Source organism: Bos javanicus, chromosome X, assembly GCF_032452875.1.
Source record: "Bos javanicus breed banteng chromosome X, ARS-OSU_banteng_1.0, whole genome shotgun sequence".
In the NCBI taxonomy this organism is placed as follows: Eukaryota; Metazoa; Chordata; class Mammalia; order Artiodactyla; family Bovidae; genus Bos; species Bos javanicus.
In genome coordinates this window covers 69,469,008-69,494,998 of record NC_083897.1, presented here as the reverse complement: position 1 = coordinate 69,494,998, position 25,991 = coordinate 69,469,008, and the positions used below count along the sequence as shown (strand labels likewise).

Here is a 25,991-nt window from a genome sequence, read left to right as displayed (position 1 = left end):
TGCATAAAATGTTCCCTTAGTATCTCTAATTTTCTTGAAGAGATCTATAGTCTTTCTCATTATGTTGTTTTTCTCTATTTCTTTGCATTGATCATTGAGGAAGGCTTTCTTATCTCTTCTTGCTATTCTTTGGAAGTCTGTATTCAGATGCTTATATCTTTCCTTTTCTCCTTTTCTTTTTGCTTCTCTTCTTTTCACAGCTATTTGTAAGGCCTTCCCAGACAGCCATTTTGCTTTTTTGCATTTCTTTTCCATGGGGATGGTATTGATCCCTGTCTTCTGTACAGTGTCACGAACCTCATTCCATAGTTCATCAGGCATTCTATCTATCAGATCTAGGCCCTTAAATCTATTTCTCACTTCCACTGTAGAATCATAAGTGATTTGATTTAGGTCATACCTGAATGGTCTAGTGGTTTTCCCTACTTTCTTCAATTTAAGTCTGAATTTGGCAATAAGAATTTCATGGTCTGAGCCTCAGTCAGCTCCTGGTCTTGTTTTTGCTGACTGTATAGAGCTTCTCCATCTTTGGCTGCAAAGAATATAATCAATCTGATTTCAGTGTTGACCATCTGGTGATGTCCATGTGTAGAGTCTTCTCTTGTGTTGTTGGAAGAGGGTGTTTGCTATGACCAGTGCATTTTCTTGGCAAAACTCTATTAGTCTTTGCCCTGCTTCATTCCGTATTCCAAGGCCAAATTTGCCTGTTACTCCAGGTGTTTCTTGACTTCCTACTTTTGCATTCCAGTCCCCTATAATGAAAAGGACATCTTTTTTGGGTGTTAGTTCTAAAAGGTGTTGTAGGTCTTCATAGAACTGTTCACTTTCAGCTTCTTCAGCATTACTGGTTGGGGCATAGACTTGGATTACTGTGATATTGAATGGTTTGTGTTGGAAATGAACAGAGATCATTCTGTCATTTTTGAGATTGCATCCAAATACTGCATTTCGGACTCTTTTGTTGACCATGATGGCTACTCCATTTCTTCTGAGGGATTCCTGCCCGCAGTAGTAGATATAATGGTCATCTGAGTTAAATTCACCCATTCCAGTCCATTTTATTTCGCTGATTCCTAGATTGTCAACATTCACTTTTGCCATCTCTTGTTTGACCACTTCCAATTTGCCTTGATTCATGGACTTAACATTCTAGGTTCCTATGCAATATTGCTCTTTACAGCATCGGACCTTGCTTCTATCACTAGTCACCTCCACAGCTGGGTATTATTTTTGCTTTGGCTCCATCCCTTCATTCTTTCTGGAGTTATTTCTCCACTTATCTTTAGTAGCATATGGGCACCTACTGACCTGGGGAGTTCCTCTTTCAGTATCCTATCATTTTGCCTTTTCATACTGTTCATGGCATTCTCAAGGCAAGAATACTGAAGTGGTTTACCGTTCCCTTCTCCAGTGGACCACATTCTGTCAGATCTCTCCACCATGACCCACCCATCTTGGTTTGCCCCAAGGGCATGGCTTAGTTTCATTGAGTTAGACAAGGCTGTCTTCCTATTGTGATTAGATTGACTAGTTTTCTGTCATAGTTTGCTTCCAAGGAATAAGTGTCTTTTAATTTCATGGCTACAGTCACAATCCACAGTGATTTTGCAGCCCAGGAAAATAAAATCTGTCACCGCTTCCACTTTTCCACCTTCTATTTGCCATGAAGTAATGGGACTGGATGCCATGATCTTAGTTTTTTGAATGTTGAGTTTCAATCCTTTTTCACTCTCCTCTTTCACCCTCATCGAGAGGCTCTTTAGTTCCTCTTCACTTTCTGCCATTGGATTGGTATCACCTGCATATCTGACCATATCATAGCAATTGTTGCTATTTCTCCCAGCTCTCTTGATTCCTGCTTCTGATTCATCCAGTCTAGCATTTTGCATGATGTACTGTGCATATAAGTTAAATAAACAGGGTAACAATATACAGTCTTGTCATACTCCTTTCCTAATTTTGAACCAGTTTGTTGTTCCATGTTTGATTTAACTATTGCTTCTTAACCTGCATACAGGTTTCTCAGGAGCCATGTAAGGTGGTCTGGTACTCCTGTCTCTTTAAGAATTTAATTAATTTAAAAGTTACAAAACTAAAACTCTGTCCCCATCAAAAAATAAACTTCCCCTTTCCCCATTTCACCCAAGCCCTGCTAACTACCATCGTACTCATTGTCTCTGTAATTTTGACTAGTCTAAGTATCCCAGCAAAGACCCTGATGCTGGGAAAGATTGAGGGCAGGAGGAGAAGGGGATGACAGAGGATGAGATGGTTGGATGGCATCACCGACTCAATGGACATGGCTTTGGGTGGACTCCAGGAGTTGGTGATGGACAGGGAAGCCTGGCATGCTGCGTTTCATGGAGTTGCAAAGAGTCAGACACGACTGAGTGACTGAACTGAAGTATCTCATATAAATATTAATCTCAAATGCAGTAGTTGTCTTTTTGTGCATGGCTTCTTTCAGTTAGCATAATGTCCTTGGGGTCGATCCATATTGTTGCATGTGTCAGAATTTTCTCACTTTTTAAGGCTAAAGAATGTTGGATATACCACAATTTGCTTGTCTGTTACCTGTTGATGGACATTTGGGTAACTTCCACATTTTGGCTAAGTTGAATAATGCCAAACAAGGTTGTAAAAATATATCTTGGAGATTTTGTTTTCAATTCTTTTGAGTATATACTCAGAAGTAGAATTTTTGGTATGTAAAGTAATTAAATGGCAGCCCACTGCAGTATTCTTGCCTGTAGAATCCCATGGATGGAGGAGCCTGGTGGGCTACAGTCCATGGGGTCGCAAAGAGTCAGACACGACTGAGCGACTTCACTTTCACTTTCAAAGTAATTCTAATTTTAATTGTTTTAGGAACTGCCATACTGTTTTTTATAATCGCTGTACCATTTTACCTGCCCACCCACAGTTCATAAGGGTCTAATTTCTCCACATCCTCACTAACACTTGTCACTTTTTGTGTTTTGATAATATTCATCCCATGGGTGCTTATTAGCCAATTTTATAGCCAGTATTTCATTAATTAGGACAAGAACTCACTACAAATTCTTCTAGAGTTAACTGAGAATCTATTGAATATTTATATGGGGCAAAAATATCACCAGTGTATACTAGAATATCATTAAGTTCATTTTCAATACTGTTTTAATAAACTCCAAGAAAACTGGATCACTGTTACAAATATATATTTGAAGAAAAATGGTATTACCAGAAATGTTTTTTCACTTCAGAATCATATAGTATAAAGTTTTACCCTCTATAATCTTACTTTTTAGGAATTGGAAAATAATTGAGTCTATTTAATATATTCATAGGTTTTTGGAGGCCTATTTTTCTATCACCTCCACATAGCCAAAGAAGGGAAACTGAAGAACAACACTCTGTGCAACAAATTGATAACAAAGGTGAGTATATTCAATAGAAACTGCCAAAGGATTTTATACATTTTATTCAATATTTAGAAAATTTTAAGCCCGACTTCTTATATATTGGATCTCTAAGACAATATCCAAGTCCAATAATTCTCTAGGAGGATTCACTGAACTAAGCACATAGTAATACTCAAAGCTATGATTTATTACAATGAAAGGATACAAAATAAAATTAATAAAAGGAAAAGGCATATGGTTTGAAGTCTAATGGAAGTATTAATACAAGGTTCTAAAGTCCACTCTCATTGGAGTCACACAAGACTCATCTAATTTATCCACCAAAAATTATGATGACATGTATGAAATGTTGTCTACCAGGAAAGCTCACTAGAGTTATCAGGACCCAGGGTTTTTTGTTGTTGTTGTTGTTGTTGTTGTTATTGTTGTTTTTTGCCCAGGGTATTTTTTAACAGCTTTATTGAGATATAATTTACCCATTAAGCTACACAAGTAATAGTTTTAAGTATAGATATATACAACAATAACAACTGTTTTGGATAATTTTTATCACCATAGAAGTTAACACTGTACCTGTGGTTATCACCCAGTTACTCCTTCAACTGCCTACAGTTAAAGAACTGTAGTCTTTTTTTCAAAGTGACTGTATAATTTTCTCTCTAGTCTTAAGAAACCACTAATCTACTTAAGTATCTATAGATTCCTCTATCCTGGACATTTCATATGAACAGAATCATGTAATACATAGACTTTTGTAACTATATTCATTTAATTTTTTTTTACCTTTTTTTTTAAAATTTTATTTTATTTTTAAACTTTACAATATTGTATTAGTTTTGCCAAATATCGAAATGAATCCGCCACAGGTATACCCGCATTCCCCATCCTGAACCCTTCTCCCTCCTCCCTCCCCTACCCTCCCTCTGGGTCGTCCCAGTGCACCAGCCCCAAGCATCCAGTACCGTGCATCGAACCTGGACTGGCGACTCGTTTCATACATGATATTATACATGTTTCAATGCTATTCTCCCAAATCTCCACACCCTCTCCCTCTCCCACAGAGTCCATAAGACTGACCTATACATTGGTGTCTCTTTTGCAGTCTCGTACACAGGGTTATTGTTAACATCTTTCTAAATTCCATATATATGCATTAGTATACTGTATTGGTGTTTTTCTTTCTGGCTTACTTCACTCTGTATAATAGGTTCCAGTCTCATCCATCTCATTAGAACTGATTCAAATGTATTCTTTTTAATGGCTGAGTAATACTCCATTGTGTATATGTACCACAGCTTTCTTATCCATTCATCTGCTGATGGGCATCTAGGTTGCTTCCATGTCCTGGCTATTATAAACAGTGCTGCAATGAACATTGGGGTACACGTGTCTCATTTAATTTGTATAATGCTTTCAAGGTTAATCTATATTGTAGCATGTATCAGTACTTTATTCTTTTCATGACTGAGTAACATTCCATTGTATGGATATACTGCAATTTGTTTAGATATTTGTCAGTTGGTGGATGTATGAGTTAGCTACACATTTTGCTTATTATGAATAATGATGCTATGAACATTTGTATACATAGAGGTATATCTCCATTTCTCTTGGATATATACCTAGGAATGGAGTTGCTGTGTCATATGGTTATCTGATGTTTAATTGCTTGAAGAACTACAGACTGTTTCCCAAAGTGACTGCATAATTTTATATTCCCACCTGCAGTGTATGAGGATTCCTTTTTCTCCACATCCTCCTTGACACTTGTCATTATTTGACTTCTGTATAGCCATCCTGGTGGTTATGAAACAATATTAAATAAATAGTTTTGACATCTATTTCCTTGATGACTAATGATGTTGAGCATCTTTCTATGTACTTTTTGGTCATTGTATATCTTTCTTGGATAAATGTCTACTAGGATCCTATTTTTTTACATATATATATATGTTATTAACAAATATATATATATATATTTGTTATTAAGTTATGAGTTTCTATATATCCTGAAAACATATTTTTATCATATGTACGATTTGCAAATATTTTATTCCATTCTGTGGATTGTCTTTTCATTTTATTCATTGTGTCCTTTGAAGCACAGATTTGAAAAATTTTCTTGACATCAAAATTACTTGTGTTTATTCTATTCATAATATATACGTAATGTATAAGAATCACTTGCCAAATCCAAGATTGTAAAGATTTACACATTTTTTTAAGAATACTATAATTTTAATTCTTAAATTTGGTAGTTTGATCCATTTTGAATTACTTTTTGTGTATGGTGTCATGTTAGGGAACAATTCTTTTGCATGTAGATGTCCAGTTGACCCAATATCCCTTGAAGAGACTATTATTTCCTCATAGAATGGTCTTGTCATCCTTGTCAAAAATCAGTTGGCCAGAGACCCATGGTTTTATTTATTTGAAAGTGAAAGTCACTCAGTCAGGTCTGACTCTTTGAGACCCCATGGACTGTAGCTTACCAGGCTCCCCAGTCCATGGAATTCTCCCAGCAAGAATACTGGAATGGGTAGCCATTCTGTCCTCTAGGGGATCTTCCCAACCCAGGGACTGAACTTGGGTCTCCTGCTTTGAAGGTGGATTCTTTACGAACTGAGCTATCAGGGAAGACATGATATGAAGAAAAGATATTCTTTTCACCAAATGTTGTTGGGAAAATTAGATATCGAAGTGCAAGATAAAAATTGTTAATTTTAATTCATTTCTTGTATCATATACAAAATTAACTCAAATGGAGAATAGAACTAAATATAAATCCTAAAAACATATACTACTAGATGAAGAAAACTCTTTGTGACCTTGAGTTAGATGAAGATTTACTATTTACTACAAGAGAGCATTATCCCTATAAGAAACACTTGATAAAAATTGGACTTCAACAAAATTTAAAAGTTCAATTTTCCAGAAAATTGTAAAGGAATGAAAGGATGCTATACACTATGAAGAGGATTTTCAACTCATATATTTGGTAAAGCACTGTATCTAGAATATAAAAAGAATACTCAAAATGCAATAATAAGAAGAAAAAACTAAATGTAAAATGGACAAATGGTTTAGGCAGACATGTTACCAAATTGGGCATCCCTGATGGCTCAGTGGCAAAGAATCCACCTGCCAATGCAAGAGATGTGGGTTTGCTCCCTGAGTTGGGAAGATCCCCTGGAGAAGGAAATGGTGACCCACTCCAGTATTCTTGCCTGGAGAATCCCACGGACAGAGGAATCTGGCGGGCTACAGTCTATAGGGTCACAAGAGTCAGACATAACTTAGTGACTAAAAAACAATAACAACAACGTGTCATTTAAGGCCAGTGTTTTCTTTTTGATTTTCTATCTGGATAATGGATAATCTGTCTGTCAATGTAATTGGGGTGTTAAAATTCCCCACAACTATTTTGTTAGTGTAAATTTCTCCTTTCATTTTTATTAATATTTGCTATATGTATTTAGGTGCTCCTGTGTTTCAATGCATATATATTTAATATTGTGGTACCTTCTTGTGGGATTGATCCCTTTATCATTATGTAATGTCCTTCTTTGATTCTTATTACATCTTTGTTTTAAATCTGTTTTGTATAGGATAAGCATTGCTAGCCCAGCTTTTTTTTTTTTTTCTTTTCTATTTACATGGAGGCGTTTTCCATCTCCTCACTTTCACTCTGTCTTTAGATCTGGAGTCTGTAGTAGGGAGTGTGTAGGTGGGCTTTGTTTTTTATTCATTCCAACCACACTATATCTTTTGAATGGAACATGCAGTTTATTTACCTTTATTTATTTGTAGGTGTGTACTTGTTGCCATATTCTTAATTGTTTGGGGGTTGTTTTGCAATCCTTTTTTTCTTCTTTTGCTCTCTGCCCTTGGAATTTGATGACTATCTTTATTGTTATATTTGGATTCCTTTTTCTTTTTATGTGTGTGTATCTATTTTAGGGGTTTAGTTTGTGGTTACTGTAAGATTCATATCATATGTATATGATGCATCATATGCATTTCTCATGATGTAATCTGCATATAAATTAAATAAGCAGAGTGACAATATACAGCCTTAAGATATTCCTTTCCTGATTTGGAACCAATTTGTTGTTCCATGTCCAGTTCTAACTGTTTCTTCTTGACTTGCATACAGATTTCATAGGAGGCAGGTCAGGTGGTCTGGTATTCCCGTCTCTTTAAGAATTTCCCACAGTTTCTTCTGATCCACACAGTCAAAGGCTTTAGCGTAGTCAATAAAGCAGAAGTAGATGGTTTTCTGGAACTCTGTTGCTTTCTCTATGATCCAATGGATGTTGGAAATTTGATCTCTGGTTCCTCTGCCTTTTCTAAATCCAGCTTGAACATCTGGAAGTTCACCGTTCACATACTGCTGAAGCCTGGCTTGGAGAATTTTGAGCATTACTTTGCTAGCGTATGAGATGAGTGCAATTCTGTGGTAGTTTGAACATTCTTTTGCATTGCCCTACTTTGGGATTTGAATGAAAACTGACCTTTTCCAGTCCTGTGGCCACTGCTGAGTTTTCCAAATTTGTTGGCATATTGAGTGCAGCACTTTCACACCATCTTCTTTTAGGATTTGAAATAACTCAACTGGAGTTCCATCACCTCCACTAGCTTTGTTCATAGTGATGCTTCCTAAAGCCTACTTGATTTGGCATTCCAGCACATCTGGTTCTAGGTGAGTTATCACACCATCGTGATTATATGGGTCATGAGGAGCTTTTTTGTATAGTTCTTCCCTGTATTCTTGCCACCTCTTCTTAATATATACTGCTTTTGTTAGGTCCGTATCATTTCTGTCCTTTATTGAGCCCATCTTTGCATGAAATATTCCCTTGAGATCTCTTAATTTTCTTGAAGAAGTCCCTAGTCTTTCCAATTCTATTGTTTTCCTCTATTTCTTTGCATTGATCACTGAGGAAGGCTTTCTTATCTCTCCTTACTATTCTTTGGAACTCTGCATTCTGATGGGTATATCTTTCCTTTTCTCCCTTGCCTTTTGCTTCTCTTCTTTTCACAGCTGTTTGTAAGGCCTCCTCAGACAATCATTTTGCTTTTTCATATTTCTTTTTCTTGGGGATGGTCTTGATCCCTGCCTCCTGTACAATGTCATGAACCTCCATCCATAGTTCTTCAGGCACTCTGTCTATCAGATTTAATCCCTTGAGTCTATTTGTCACTTCCACTGTAGAGTCATAAGGGATTTGATTTAGGTCATACCTGAATGGTCTAGTGATTTTCCCTACGTTCTTCTATTTAATTCTGAATTTGGCAATAAGGAGTTCATGATATGAGCCACAGTCAGCTCCCGGTCTTCTTTTTGCTGACTGTATAGAGCTTCTTCATCTTTGGCTCCAAACAATATAATCAATCTGATTTCAGTATTGACCATCTGGTGATGTCCATGTGTAGAGTCTTCTCTTGTGTTGTTGGAGGAGGGTGTTTGCTATGACCAGTGCGTTTTCTTGGCAAAACTCTGTTAGCCTTTGCCCTGCTTTATTCTCTACTCCAAGGCCAAATTTGCCTGTTACTCCAAGTATTTCTTGACTTCCTACTTTTGCATTCCAGTCCCCTATAATGAAAGGACTTGTAGCTTGTTGCCACACCAAACTCTGTAGGTACAGATCATCATGTAGAAATAAATTGGTTATTATAGATGTTCTGGCTTCCCATGTGGTGCTAGTCATAAGGAACCCTCCTGCCAACATAGGAGACATTAGAGATACAAGTTACATTCCTGGGTCTTGAAGATCCACTGGAGAAGGGAATGGCAACCCACTCCAGTATTCTTTCCTGGAGAATCCTATGGACAGAGGAGTCTGGCAAGCTACAGTCCATAGGGTCCCAATGAGTTAGACGTAACTATAGTGACTTAGCAAGCACAGACGTAGATGTTCTATTTCATCTTTTGCATATGAATGCATTCATTTGCTTCTGGATATCAGAGATACATCTTTAAGATTATTAAATGAGAGCTACTTTCTTGTTTATGATTTGGGTTCTCTCTGTGGGGCAGCCTGTGTACTGCTGTCTCATTTTTATCTTACTCTTAGTGTTATACCTCATTCCTAATTACAAGATACTATCCAGTTTAATAATACAAACTCATGCATGATGGGCCTTTTTTTCTAATGGTGTATTTCATTGAGTTTAAGAACTGTGTACACCTTCAATACCATATACTTGCAATTTTTTTCCAGATTAATTACAACTGTTTTATATTCCCTATTATCTTGAATGTGAAAAAGTCTAACAAGTAGCCAAATTACATCACTCTTTTGTTTTTGTCAGGGAATAAGCCTTTGTCATTAATTTATAATAATAGCACTGTATGAATAAAATATATAGTGCATATTATTGAAGAATAGAGCCACTGAAAATACTAGTCACCCCTCTCTTTCAGTATTTCCTGGCACTCAGCTTGAGTTAATAAATGTATAGTCATGCTTTGAGTATTTACTATAAAGCATAGAAATAGATACTACTAAGTCTACATTGGAGAAGGCAATGGCACCCCACTCCAGTACTCTTGCCTGGAAAATCCCATGGATGGAGGAGCCTGGTGGGCTGCAGTCCATGGGGTCACTAAGAGTCGGACACGACTGAGTGACTTCACTTTAACTTTTCACTTTCATGCATTGGAAAAGGAAATGGCAACCCACTCCAGTATTCTTCCCTGGAGAATCCCAGGGACTCGGGAGCCTGGTGGGCTGCCATCTATGGGGTCGCACAGAGTCGGACACGACTGAAGCGACGCAGTAGCAGCAGCAGCAGCAAGTCTACATTATTTTACATTATGCATACACCATTGACTGCTATGAGGGCAACATAATGACTGCTTGTATTTATAAGAATGTGAATTCCTTTTTTTATGAAGACTATACATTTTAAATGTTTCATAGTAGACCAAATCATTTATATATAAAATTGAAACTATATATATATATATATATATATATATATATATATTCAGTGAATACTTTTCAGAATGGACCTACTTAAATTTTTCTCTTTTATAAATACCTAAAGATTATGAGTATATAATTAAAATTTTATCCTAAGTATTCTATATGACCCTAAGAGAAACTGGATGAGAAGACACATCTCCTTCTATATAAAAATTCACTGTTAGTTTCTAAATGGAAGCTACTACTCAGTGTTCCTTGACTCCTCCCCAAATATGATGCAGTGTTTGATGCCAAAACATGGAGAAATTGTTCTTAGGACCTAAGGCAATAGTGGAAAGAAATCTTCTGTTTTAAAATTAAATCACAATGATTTTTACTTTATTTCTGCCTGTGTACCTGAAGAACAGTTATTCCATACATTTACTGAACTGTAATTTTAAAGTTGAGGTATAGGTAAATATCTAAATTTCCAGAATCATATGCCAGTGAGTTCTTGACAGCTGCATAAAACTGATCCTTGATAATACATTTACTATCAGGAAATTTTGCCATTTTGACACATCAAGACCAAAGAAATTTTTGTTTCAAAACATGAAGATTGTATTAATTATAGGGATTATATTCCAGGAAAGAAAATATTGCCAGTATTAGAATGGTCAAAAAAATTCGTTCATAACATCTTATAGAAAAACCCAAAGTTTCTGGTCAACCTAATATTTCTAAAAGCAAGATAAAATTAATATAGATATGCAGTATCCAATATGTGAAAAGCAAGTTTTATTTTGGCCAAATGATGCCAATGAATTCCTATTTAAACTAAAGATTAAGTTCTCTGAATCTGAAGAGAATAAAATCTGAGATAAATGACCATGTTTCATTTTTGTGTCTTAATAAGCCCAATATGACAGCTGTTTGAGCAGAAACTGTAGCATCATGGCTTCCTTTTGAAATATCCAATAGTAAGAACCTATTGAAGGAAATGGCATTTTTTTCCTTTGCACAGATTTGTGTGTGTGTAATGTTTATTGTGTTTGTCAAATTCATTTTTTTCATTGTTCTTGCTCATATTTTACTCTTCTCTCTCTAGCAGTGTCCAGAATTCAGCTTGTGAGATACCCAAGTGATGACAAGATTGTAAGATTCAAAGAGATATCACCAACTCTGAGTGATAAGCAAGACTCACAGCTAAAGTTAATGGAAAAGCGCAGCCACAATCTTTTTTCAAACCCAAATACTTTCATGAATAACAAGCATCACAGAAATGCCAGCCACAAAATTTCTGTCTGTAAGAGTTGTTACACAGACTATAGATACCTACAGAGATTTCCGAGTTCCAGGTCTCAAATGAGTCCTGTTCATTTCCTAAATCCTCAGGGTTACATCTCTGAATTTTTAGTGCCTCTCTGCCACCCTACTTCCATGAGCCTTTGGTTTGCTGTATGCCCCAAGACTCACAGAAATAACACATACACTTTAGACACTGGAGCTGTTTTATGTTCTAAATGTTTTGTACAAATCAATAATTTTTCTTTTCATAAGTGTCTCATTAATTTTGATGATGATTCAGACCCTGACTGTCCTTTACATCTCCAAGTTCCCTTGGATTCTAAATATTCTCTGAGTTCCAGATCTATTAGACACCACAAGAGTTCTCAGAACAGCCCTTTATCTCGATCCTTGGATCCTGAGCATTCTGTGGGCATCCGCTGCCCTTTCCACCAGGAGGATTATAAATATTCTTTAGGTTCAACTTCTTTTTTACACTGTGAAAGTTGCTCAGCTTTCCAGAATCTCATGGGCTCTACTGTTACTCATACCTTTCCAATGAATCCTCAAAATAATATGAGCCGCCATAGTACCCCCGGCCCAGGCAATGTCATCAACACCAGCAACGCTGCTGGCCTTGAAAGCGAGGGTAAGTTTAAACTTACTGCCAAATTTGAAAATGAGGCCAATCCTGATGATGAGACTAAACTGGTCATTACTGGCAATCTCAAAGATAAGGCCAAACACAAGCCTCTTTTGAAAGATGAGGCAAAACATGAAGATGAGACAGATTCTGAAGATGAGAAAGAGCCTGAAGATGAAACAGACCCTGAAGATGAAAGCAATACCAAAGACAGGAAAGATCCCAAAGATAAGTCTGACCCTGATAACACTGATCCAAAAGATAGTAATGCTGAAAATAATGCAGACACAAGCAATGAGTCTGATCCCAGTGGTGATGCTGACTCTACAAGTGGAGCTGATTCTAACAGTGATGGTGACTCTAATGGTGGAAGTGAATCCAGCAGTGAACCTGACTCTAACATTGATAGTGCTACTAAAAATGATGCTAACTCCAAATGTAACACTGATTTTGAGGAAGACAAACACACCAACAATTCACAAAATGTCTTTGTCCCAGATATTGATGTTTATCAGGAGTGTACTGCTGACTCCAATAATGACTCTAATCCCAACTACACCTCTGGACTCCAAAATGGAGCTGGCCCAGACTGCACTTCTGGTTCCTGCAAGGGTGCTGGCTTCAGCATTGATTCAAGCAGTATCATTGGCCTCAACAATGGACTTGGCCCCAAAAATGCACCTAGCCCTAACATTAATGAATCTGGCCTCCAGAACAATGGTTCTGGACCCCAAAATATAAGACTGCATCCCTTCAGCCCTGGACTCAGCAGCAGTGTCTCTGGCCCCAACATTAATGGCCTTAGACCCAATAATAGCCCTATCCTAAACAACAATAACCCTGGCCTCAACAATAATAGCCCTAGTCCCAATAATAATAGCTCTGATCTGGAAAAAAACCCTAATTCTAGTTATAATGCCAGGCTTAGTAATGCTACTAGTCACAATATTGCTTTCAGTCCTAACAAGGATGCTAACTCCATCTATGAAACAAAATCTATCAGTGCTGCTGGCCACAACTATGTAGCTATTTCAAACTGTGGTTCAAACCTTGAATATGTCCCAGGATTTACCCATGCAGTAGGTTCTAATTTTGTAGATAACCCCAACTGTAGGGCCAGAAATAGCTATGCTGCCAGTCCCAGCTCTACTTCTAGCACTGTCAATGTCACTGACACCAGTTACAGCACTAGTTGCACTGGTGCTATTAGCCCAACTTATACCAACTGTGCCTCAGACACTAACCATGAGCCCAGATTTACTCATATCATTAGCTCCAACTTTGTCATCAACCCCAATTATCATATCATAAACACTCATCATGATTCTAGTACCAGCAATGCTAATAATCTCTCTGAGACCAAATTGAAAATCAATTCCAGTTCTGCTATTCCTAATATTGTTTATAGTAACTCCTCAATTTTTGTTGCTGGCACTAACTGTATTTCTACTCCTGAAAAGTTGACCACATCTAAATTGAATCCACCTAAGCTTGGTAGGAGTTATACAATTTTTGATGACTACAGATTTGGTCCCTGTTTCAAAGATTATCCTGGCCCCATGGATTCTGTTAGTTTTAAACATGCCACTGAGTTCAAGGATGTCCTTGATGCCAAGGAATCTGGTTTTTTAAAAGATTTCTCTGAGGTCCGGAATCCCACTGTTATCAAGGAGCTTGCCAGCTTAAACTTTCACTCCAATTTAAATATTCCACTCCCTAGTTTTGATATTATAGTAGAAGCTGAACCACTAAATGTTGTGAAGTTTGCCATGCCATCAGATGCTATGAATCAATTTTTAAAGGTAAGTTTATACAAATGTAGATTTTATTTTCTCCACACTTCCTACAATTCAGAGGGCTACATTGGAACAGGATTTTAAAAACTCTATTTTTATTTACTTGGATATTCAAACCATGGAAAATAGGAGACAAGGTGTCCAGTATTACTTCTCCTTTGACCCTGTAGCCAACAACATGGTTTTCCATTTAAAAGATCAAGCTGCTAAACAACTGACAAATAGCAGAATGGCCTTGATTGCACTGTGACTGGTTAATCTACCACTTTATCAAGAGTTGCATAACATACTATCTAAATTTTGTACTGTTTTACCTACTTCCTCTCACCTGTACATGGCCTGGTGTTGGTTCTTTCCTTATATGTGCGGAGAGAAAATATAGTTAAATGAACTTTAAATACCATGGATCAAGACATTTTAAAACAACTATCTCTCAAAAATCCCATTTTATGAAGAAGGTTGTTCAGAAATAGTCATGATATTCTAATCTCCCACTTAAATAAATTAAATTTAAATTAATTAGATGAAATAATATTTGGGAGCAAAAAACCCCAAACCTTTGATACTTTTGACTGAAAATTTACTTTATCTTATTTCCCCTGAAAATAAGTAAAACTAATATATTTTAATAAGTCTTTATCAAATGTTTCTTCTAGCACTCTGAATTGCATACACAAAGATTTCTGTTTGATAAAATGTTTTTATCAGCAGCAAGTAATATTTATTTTGATGAAACTTTACCAAGATGTTTTCATTGAGGCATAATTTAGTATGCTTTGAATTTTAGCCTTGTTATAGTTCATTAGACATGACGAACAAATATACTTAATTTGGATTGTTGTGTCTGTGTTCATAAGTGTGCAACTTGAAATAACTGTTTTCTATTAGGATGTGTTTTCTATTAGAATCTGTGTATTCAAAATAAGGCATATATTCTTATAACCAAAATGAAAGTACAAAATCAGTATCTTCTTAATCCTCCTGTACTTTAATAGAGGAAAATTTTGTGATTTTCCCAAGAGAACACACCTCCCAGGAAATAGTTGTAATTGCTTAGTATGAATATATAGCTTCTGTATAGGTAAACATAAGGATAATATTGGCCAATGATAACTAATAAAAATAATATTGCTCAGATACAAAACTTAACATTAGAGGGGAAAAAAAAAAAGATGTTTTCCCCAGGTATTTTTCACAAATGAAATTTTACAGCAGTATGAAAGCATTTAAATATGCTTTATTTTATGGCTTTGATGTTTTAGCTAAATGAAAGTCTGATTATAATAAGTTTTAGCTTACTAGTTAAGGAAGGTAGCTAACATTTTGCAGTTCAAATCATAGTATCTAAGAGCTGTTTCCTAAATTGGGATATGTAAAATATGTTGGTTTTGGGTGAAAGCTATACACAAAAAAATCAAATTTTTAATGGAGGATATTTGATTCCCCAAAAACATAATAATAAAAAGCAGTTCTTAATAGAACTTAATAGACTACCATAAATACTATGCTGTGGGTACATACATTCCAACCTTTTGACTATGGCTATGTAATGGAAATATATGCAATGACTTTATTTTCATTGAAGATAAACGGACTTCACAATACATTCATCAGTAGCTTAAGAAACTATGTATTTTGCATGCCTTCACTAACAAAGTATTTTTCTGGAAAAAATACGTGATTCTCTTTCCTTAGAGCTTTGATATTTTCACATATCCCTGGTTTGTTACATCCTTGTCCATACTTACCTCACAAACAATTATAATGGGGATAACAAAAGTGCTTTCCCCACTCAAACAATTTAAGTGAAAGAAGCTCACTTTAAAGGAATAATTTATTTACCAATTATAAGTGAACCAAACAGCCAGCTTAGCATCAGAACATATAGTCAATCCATTCATACTATCTTCATTCAGTCATTAAGCTTTTAATAAGTAAATAGCACAGAATGCTTTAAAAACATACAGACTAAGTGAAAAAATAGTGCCCTTTAAAGCACTTGAAGTTAGTTTTCTTAATGGGAAAACAAGTGGATGTTTGAAGGTAGAAACTATATGAAGACAAATAAAATAGCATCTTGCTGAGTTTCCAGAATGGTTAGAAACATTTTGGATGCTTAGATCACATGTCACTTGAAGTTACTTTTCTTAACAGGAAAACAAGTGGATGTTTGAAGGTAGAAACTATATGAAGACAAATAAAATAGCATCTTACTGAGTTTCCAGAATGGTTATAAACATTTTGGATGCTTAGATCACAACATGTCACCAATGTATTAAAATAGTTGTAAATATGTATGTGTGGACTATTATTCTGGTTTGCACTTTTCAGAAACAAGCAAAATTGTAACTCATGAAATCTGTCTTTTTGTGAAGTTTATCATTGACTTCCATGGATAATGGTATTAGAACTATGTTACTCAGAGTCTACAGTCATTTAATAAGTTATCTAGTTACAATTCTGCATAAACAATTTGATTCCATACAAAAGGTAATATTAGTAGCCTACCTTTTTCAAACTGTGAAAATAGCTTTGATTTATTAATAAAATTTGCTCAAGGATTTAATTAACTTAAGTCCTTGACAGGTCCAAATGTACAGGAGAAGAGTTGCATTAAGGTCATTCAAAGCAGTGACACTTCTAATTTGTGGTAGATTTTTTAAAGTACGAATATGAGTTAGTAGTGACACTGAAGAAAAAAATCTTCACATAGTACAGTCTATTATAATGAGAGTTGTGTGAATATGGAGTTATTCAGACCTTCCTAGCAGCAGGTGTCTGAAAATATCAATCAAATACGTTATGCTTTTTGCACCAAAATTCTCTTGAATTAGTAAATACTTCAAAAATTAACCACAAAAATGCTTTTGTTTATAAGTATTTGAAGAAGTCTTTGTTCAAGACAGGCTTAATTTGCAGTATGTCTTCAAAGTGGCCAAAATTTTCCTACTTTCAATTCAAAATGGTCTACTTAATATATTATTTCCTTCCTATTTATATAGCCAGGAATTTACATGAATAAGTTTAATTAATCTGCTTAATATTTATTGAAATAAATTTTAGTTAAGCCAATCCTTTAGGCAGATAAATATAGTACCTACATATTCCAAATAATCAAAGCAATGTCTTGCCTAATAGCTTCTTAATTAAATATATTTACATACAAATAAACTATTTTTCCATTCCTAGCTTTTTAGGAATTTGTTGTGTTTTGTTACAGTGGAAGACATGTTTTCTGGGGATTTTCAGTCTAAGATACAGCAAAATCATCTCCTACCCAAAGATACTGCCAACTTAATCAAGGTCTGTTAATTTGTTAAGCTACTTTAATGAGGCCAGCTGTGCACCAAACTTTTTCATAAAGTCACTCTCTTATACATCAATTTGATAATATTTCTTCATAATACTAAAGTGCTTCCATAGTATCTTATTGCTGGATTCCTTATCAGATAGTATAGGGTCATCAAAGTGTTTAATTGTGATAGAGTCAACTCCCTTTGGGATGAATCAGTAAAAGATCTCAAATTGAGTATAACAAAATAATATTGAACAAATCAAAAATGTTCCTTCTGCTGACAATGTGACCTGCTGCTCTCTGAATAATTTGGGAGAAAATGATCGTTAATCAGCTAAAGATCAAGGTTTCAGATTGAATCCAGCCTCTTTCCTTTATCTGCACTATTGTGTAGTTTTCTGAGCCAGCCATAAAACCTACAGTGATTCTGGTGAGCAATCCAAAGGAAAACCAGTTGCCCCAAGCTCAAAGTAAAGAGCACTTTGTTACTGCCCCTGTTGCAGAAAATTTGCCAATAACCTTCTTTTTGTAGGAATTTCAGAATATATATTTTTCCCTAATGGATCGAGTTCTTTGGTCCAGTCCCCTCGAATATAACAATGGGATAAATGATGTACTATATCTAGACACATAGAGAAAGCCAGACCACATCAACGTGAGTCCAAATATTGGTAGGGACTAAACTGGGAGAACTTAAAGACAGTATGTTATTGAGCATCATATATCTTAAATAATTGACTAAAGAGGCATTTTATTCTCAAAAAGATTTCACTAGAATTTTAAATTCAAAAAATGTTTGCTGCAGTGATACAAGTGTGCATTCGACAACTGTAGAATCTGTATAATCTGCCATGTGTTCCAGTTTGAAAAAACTAAGGCAGCTGTGTCTAAATTTATTACATTTTCTACTTAGAGGGACAAGTAATAGACTAAAGTTTCCAAAGTTTTAAAGCCTGAGTTTGGATGTCAAAGACAATAAATGTTAAATGATTAAACAAGCAGAGTATGAAATCTCTCATGAATCAAGTCAATAAATTTACTTCTAAAGATAAAGTGGATGTTTAAAGGATAAAACCTGTTTATCCAGTGTAGTACAGTTCCTCAATAAAATGAAGAGTGGGGATAAGAAGGCAGCAGTAAGCAGTATATTGGAGGAGAAGGCAAAGGAAATAATGTTATATGGAGAAAGAGTGATATTGTGGAATAATAAGCATGATCCAGTAATCTTTACTTTGTTTTTATCACATTGCTGAATCCCAATATGTTCTGGCTAATCTAGGTTCATTTGTAAAAGAAATACTTATCTTTGTATTCCTGATCTTCCCTTATCTCATCACATACACAACACAATTTCAGACTTCAAAGTTATAACTACCAAAAATATAAGCACACTATTTTAACAGATACTCACTTATTTACTGCTAGCTTATGTTTTTCCTTTTCTGAGGTCACTGTATCTCCCTGACCTCCTTACTCCACACAGAAAATAACTATTGTATAAAGCTGTTCTGAGCCAACTCTACTGCATAGCTGCTGACTCTGGAAGCTTGACCTCCAAACATATCCCCAATCACCTCCTTTTTACCCATATCTCACAGAAAGTCTATACACACACACACACCCCACATATAACTTCCTCTGCTTTTGTGTTACTTTAGGGGCCATTACCATCTGAGTTTTTACAGTGACTTTAATAAGAAAATAATTGTATTACAAATGATTAAATTACAAATGAATTTCTAGAATACAACTTTTATTTATAAATTGGGAACAATCTATATTTATTCATGCCTGCTATTTTGGTAGATCCTGAATAAAATATGGTTAGTCAAGTAATAAGTGAAGTGTAAACAACAGAAGAAACCAGCACTAGCATTATTTTATTTCATCTCATAAATGCTATACTGCCAATGTCTATGGGTCACAGCCAAGAAGCACATTTCATTCAACCTAACTGCATAATTGTAGATAATCAGACAAGCAAAGGATTGCTCTAGGCCTTTAAAAGATCATTTCTAAATACTTTCACAATATTCTGAATCTGAAAAAAGTTGACTAAGATTTGTTAATTGTGAAAATTTTAAGCAAAAGTTCAGAAAAAATCCAATTCTCAGTATGATTATTTTCATGACTTCGTACTACTCTTGAATATAGTTTATAAACAATATTGTGCTAAGTTGCTTCAGTCGTGTCCGACTCTGTGTGGCCCCATAGACGGCAGCCCACCAGGCTCCCCCATCACTGGGATTCTCCAATGCATGAAAGTGAAAAAATAAAGTGAAGTCACTCAGTCGTGTCTGACTCCTAGCGACCCCATGGACTGCAGCCCACCAGGCCCCTCCGTCCATAGGATTTTCCAGGCAAGAGTACTGGAGTGGGGTGCCATTGCCTTCTCCAATAAACAATATTATATGACATAAAATATTGGAAGAACATCAATTTTGAAATTGAAAAATACATAAAATCTAAGGTAAATCTTCAGACAGCTATTTAATAACCAACATTTAATAGCACTATCTGAAATGCATTCTTGAGTTTCATATGTATTAGCTTATTTTATCCTAACAGGCCTATGATGTTACATAATTTTCCCTATTATCCCTATTTTACAGATGAGGAAAATGAGACATTATGTACTGAAGTAATTTTTATGATCATATAGCTACTAAATGAAAAAGAATCAGAGTCTAAAATTAAACATTTAGAGTTAATTATGTTTATATTTTAATAATATGTAATTAAAAGTATCAAGTATAGTAAATATTGTGTTAACCTAATATTAGCAGACATCTAGGTTACAAAATGAGCATTAATGTGGTTCTATTTTAGTATTTTAAGATATAATATTATATCTATAATTGTAAAGTCATCACAGTAGTTTCTTGGGCATGGCTTTGAAGCTTTCAAGGCTCATGATACCCAATATTTTCTTTAAATAATTACTTAAAGTAGTCTGAAGATAAAAATGTTTTTTCTTTCATTACCACTTTTAACTCCCAAGTTTTTTGTGTTTGTTTTTTACCCTATTGTTTCAGGTTTGTTTCAGGTCAACCTCCAGACAGGTAGCAGAGAAAACCTCCACCCTTGATTAATGAAAAGAATACATTGAGATGGAAAAGATAAAGACACAGCAAAGAAGATTTTGAGGATATGAGCAAATAACTTCAAAACTTAGAGTCCCATGAGCAGTATTTATTATATGTTCTTTCTCACATCCCCCTTCCCATTACATTAAGTGTTGCTTTAAAATATATTGTGACAATTACCCCATTCATCTTCTTTGCTTCTGCCAGACTCTAGAATTAGGAAACGGTCCTTTCTAGAAATCCTATACAAATATTTTGTATTGTTAATGACTCAAAAGTGCAGTTAGATTTTTCAACCAGAAATTCTTTCCATCTATTGTGTAAGTTTCCTTCTCCAGAAGATGGTCTTAACGTTTGACAAATCTTGTGACAGATGCTTTTAATACTGTAATGACCACCCTAGGTTTTATACCACCCACAATCAATCAATATTTTATTGTTACTGTTGTTTATTATTGTTATAGTTTTATGAGTGTGGTAAACAAAATTAAAATAGTTGAGACTCATCAGTATTGTTCATTGTTTGCATAACTTGCTATTTTCCCATTCAACCTTGTTAACCTAGGAAAACTGATAATGTATGTCCTTTATCAATTTATCACCACTCTCTCTGTATGCCTCTTTTTTGTTACTTAAATCCAACTGTCTGTTCCAACCAGAGGAGTCTCCTCACTTTTTCCCTATAGTTTTTCTTGTATATACAGGCCCCATATTATTTTGGGTACATATCCTCAATTCAAGACCTACCTTATCCACAAAGCTTCACACTTCTGTAAACAATATTGATCCTTCCATTCTCAAGTTTCTGTTCTTCAGGTCAGCTGAAAAAGATCATAGCACATTTGGGGAACTGCCCATACTTAGTGTGCATTATAGTCCATGGTGTGATCAGGGACTGATGAGAAATGAGATTGGAAAAATAATCAGGAAATTTGTCACAGTAGGAAATCTACATTTCACTCCAAAGGTGATAGATAGGTAACCCTTAAAAGATTTAAGTATGTGGCAATATGATATAATTTAGAGGAATAACGCTGATGGTGGTATGGAAGATGGATTTAAGGAGAAGGTGTAAGGGAGTGATAATAAAGCACACCTGCATGGTAGTCCAGACTCTAATTCAAAAGGACTCGAAATAAACCTGTAAGTAGTAAGAATAGATAGGAGAGAACATATTTGAGAGCTATGATAACAAAACAGTTGGAATTACTGGATTGTTTGATGTAAGAGGAAGTTTACTGTGAAGTTTACTATATTTTTCAACTTTCCAACATGGGAAGATAATGGTGCCATTAAGCAAATTGGGAATTAGAGAAGAATGAGAAGGGGGAAGGAGGTGTGGGGTGATGTCATAGTTTTGAATTAAGATGGAGATTCCTGAGTAACATTTGGGTGATGATATTGAAAATTCATCTAAGATAAGCCCTGACCTTTAATATACCCTAGATATAGAAGATATAAAAAACTCACAATGTTAGGAATTCCTCATTATACATATAAGGTTAACCATTTCATGAAGTATTATCACAATATTTAATCTTAACATTTAAAGTCATCATCACATATAGTACATAAAAATATGGAAATAAAGTCTTCAAAAACAAATATGTTGTCCAAAGCTACAGATATAATAATTGGAAGAACTTGGAACTAGAACACTTTTATGGCAGTGATGGGTTCTAGAAAGTAATCCATGGCTCAAAGAAAATGTTCATAACAGAAATTCTATTTCTTTGATATTCAGAGCTCTGACATTGTGTTTATGTTAAGAACAAAAAAACTCAAAAAGAAAATAATAAATTATATTTTTACATAAAAAATACTATGGATATAATTAATCTTTACAGATTTCTGTGCTTTGTCTGAATAGTCATAAATTACCTAAAAAATAAATTGCCTTTTTCTTCATTTTTTATTGTGGTGAAATACACATAACATAAAATTTACCGTATTAATAATTTTAAATATATAGATTGGTGGCATTAAATACATTCACAACCATCACCACCATCTACCTCCATAACTCTTTTCATCTTATAAAATTGAAAATCTTACCCATTAAACAATATCTCCCCATTCCCCCTTCCTTAACCCCTGACAACCACTTTCTACTTTCTATATTTATGATTTTGACTACCCTAAGTACCTTATTTAGTGGAATGATACAGTTTGTGACTGGCTTCTTTTGCTTAGCATAATGTCCTCAAGTTTCTTCCACGTTGCAGCATATGTTAGGATTTCCTCACTTTCTAAGGCTGAGTAATATCCCATTGTATGTATATACTGCATTTTACTTATCTAGTCATCCAACAATGGACAGTTGGGTTACTTTCACATTTTAGCTTCAGTGAATAATGCTTCTATGAACATAGATCTACAAATCTGTCTTTAAGAGCCTGCTTTTATTTCTTTTGAGTGTATACCCAGAAAGAGAATTGCTTCATCATGTGGTAATTTTATTTTTAATTTTTTGAGGAACTGCTGTATTGTTTTCCACAACACCTATACCATTCTATATTACCATCAGTAGTGCACAAGGATACCAGCTTTCTACACATCCTAGACAACATTTATATTCTGGATTTTTTTTGGTAGGTGCCTTCCTATCTACATACAAATGTAAGGTGGAGTCTAATTGTAGTTTTGATTTGCATTTTCCTAATGATTAGTGATATTGAGCATCTTTTCATGCACTTATTGGCTATTTTCTATCTTCTTTGGAGAAACGTCTTTTTAAGTCCATTACCCTGTTTTGAACCAGGTTATTTGATTTGTTGTTGTTGAGTATTAGGATATTTCTACATATTCTGAGTTACACAAGGCTGTGGTCCGTGTAATCAGATTGGCTAGCTGTCTGTGATTGTGGTTTCAGTGTCTCTGCCCTCTGATGCCCTCTCTTAGCGCCTACCATCTTACCTGGGTTTCTCTTAACTCAGACGTGGGGTATGGTATCTCTTCACGGCTGCTCCAGCAAACTGCAGCTGCCACTCCTCACCTTGAATGTTGGGTATCTCCTCACAGCCACTGCTCCTGACCTTGGACGTGGAGTATCTCCTCTTGGCCACTGCTCCTGACCTTGAACGTGGGGTAGCTCCTCTTGGCCGCTCCTGTGCTGTGCAGCCGCCACTCCTTGTCCTGAAGATTCCAGACAAGGCCCCAAGGTGATAGCCTATGGTGAATGGTGTCAGACTCTTGATCTCTGAAGAAGAAGATTTAGTTTCAGGACCAGGGAATAGGCTTAATCACTCAAGAGCTTTTGTGTCACAAGGTTTTAGTAAAGTATGAACAGGGACAGAGAAAGCTTCTGACGTAGACATCAGAAGGGGGATGGAGAGTGCCCCATTTCACTGATGTTAGCAAGGGAGTTATACACCTTTTAATTACTATTGCTGCTGCTGCTGCTAAGTCGCTTAAGTCATGTCCGACTCTGTGCGACCCCATAGACGGCAGCCCACCAGACTCACCTGTCCCTGGGATTCTCCAGGCAAGAACACTGGAGTGGGTTGCCATTTCCTTCTCCAAAGCATGAAAGGGAAAGTGGAGTCGCTCAATCGTGTCCGACCCTCAGCGACCCCATGGACTGCAGCCTTCCAGGCTCCTCCGTCCATGGGATTTTCCAGGCAAGAGTACTGGAGTGGGGTGGCATTGCCTTAGAAAAAACTAGGAAGTCAAGAAACACCTGGAGTAACAGGAAAATTTGGCCTTGGAGTACAAAATGAAGCAGGGCAAAGGTTAATAGAGTTTTGCCAAGACAACACACTGATCATAGCAAACACCCTCTTCTAAAACACAAGAAAAGACTCTACACATGGACATCACCAGATGGCCAACACCGAAATCAGTTTGGTTATATTCTTTGCAGCCAAAGATAGAGAAGCTCTATACAGTCAGCAAAAACCAGACTGGGAGCTGACTGTGGCTCAGATCATGAACTCCTTATTGCCAAATTCAGACTTAAATAGAAGAAAGTAGGGAAAACTACTAGACCATTCAGGTATGACCTAAATCAAATCCTTCATGATTATACAGTGGAAGTGAGAAATAGATTTAAGAGACTAGATCTTATAGACAGAATGCCTGATGAACTATGGACGGAGGTTCGTGACATTGTACAGGAGACAGGGATCAAGACCATCCCCAAGGGAAAAAAAAAAAATGTAAAAAAGTAAAATGGCTGTCTGAGGATGCCTTCCAAATAGCTGTGAATAGAAGTGAAAAGCAAAGGAGAAAAGGAAAGATATACCGCCTGTGAATGCAGAGTTCCAAAGAATCAAGGAGAAATGAGAAAGCCTTCATCAGCAATCAATGCAAAAAAATAGAGGAAAACAATAGAATGGGAAATGCAAGAGATCTCTTCAAGAAAATTAGAGATACCAAGGGAACATTTCATGCAAAGATGGGCTCACTAAAGGACAGAAATGGCATGGACCTAACAGAAACAGAAGATATTAAGAGAGGTGGCAAGAATATACGGAAAAACTATACAAAAAAGATCTTCACAACCCAGATAATCACGAATGTGTGATCACTCACCTAGAGCCAGACATCCTGAAATTTCAAGTCAAGTGGGCCTTTGGAGGCATCACTACAAACAAAGCTAGTGAAGGTGATGGACTTCCCAGTTGACCTATTTCAAATCCTAAAAGATAATGCTGTGAAAGTGCTGCACTCAATATGTCAGCAAATTTGGAAAACTCAGCAGTGGCCACAGGACTGGAAAAGGTCAGTTTTCATTCCAATTCCAAAGTAGGGCAATGCCAAAGAATGCTGAAACTACTGCACAATTGCACTCATCTCACATGCTAGTAAAGTAATGCTCAAAATTCTCCAAGCCAGGCTTAAGCAATACATGAACTGTGAACTTCTAGATGTTCAAAAAAGGTTTTATAAAAGGCAGAGGAACCAGAGATCAATTGGCCACATCTGCTGGATCATCAAAAAAGCAAGAGAGTCCCAGAAAAACATGTATTTCTGCTTTATTGATGTGCCAAAGCCTTTGACTGTGTGGATCACAATAAACTGTGGAAAATTCTGAAAGAAATGGAAATACCACACACCTGACTTGCTTCTTGAGAAACCTGTATACAAGTCATGAAGCAACAGTTAGAACTGAACATGGAACAACAGACTGGTTCCAAATAGGAAAAGGAGTACGTCAAGGCTGTATATTGTCACCCTGCTTATATGCAGAGTACATCATGATAAAAGCTGGGCTGGAAGAAGCACAAGCTGGAATCAAGATTGCTGGGAGAAATATCAAATGCAGAAATATCATATATGCAGATGACACAACCCTTGTGCCAGAAAGAGCCTCTTGATGAAAGTGAAAGAGGAGAGTGAAAAAGTTGGCTTAAATATCAACACTCAGAAAACTAAGATCACGGCATCCGGTCCCTTCACTTCATGGAAAATAGATGGGGAAACAGTGGCTGCCTTTATTTTTATGGGCTCCAAAATCACTGCAGATGGTGATTGTAACCATGAAATTAAAAGACACTTACTCCTTGGAAGGAAAGTTATGACCAACCTAGACAGCATATTAAAAAGCAGAAACATTACCTTGTCAACA

General features: G+C 35.9%; 1 protein-coding gene across 4 annotated transcripts in view; it reads left to right on the top strand.

Annotated features, from left to right (window-relative positions):
- Positions 1–20,928, top strand: part of LOC133243097 (uncharacterized) — a 440,860-nt gene extending 419,932 nt beyond the window's left edge. For 3 of the 4 annotated variants that reach the window (XM_061409570.1, XM_061409568.1, XM_061409571.1), the window contains 4 exons: positions 3,330–3,419; positions 11,424–14,047; positions 17,262–17,344; positions 20,372–20,928. In XM_061409570.1, the coding sequence (XP_061265554.1) occupies positions 3,330–3,419; positions 11,424–14,047; positions 17,262–17,339 (2,792 nt within the window). In that variant the 3' untranslated portion in view covers positions 17,340–17,344; positions 20,372–20,928. The remainder of the gene's footprint in view (positions 1–3,329; positions 3,420–11,423; positions 14,048–17,261; positions 17,345–20,371) is intronic. The other variant, XM_061409569.1, reaches the window with a different exon arrangement.
- Positions 20,929–25,991: the final 5,063 nt, after the last annotated feature.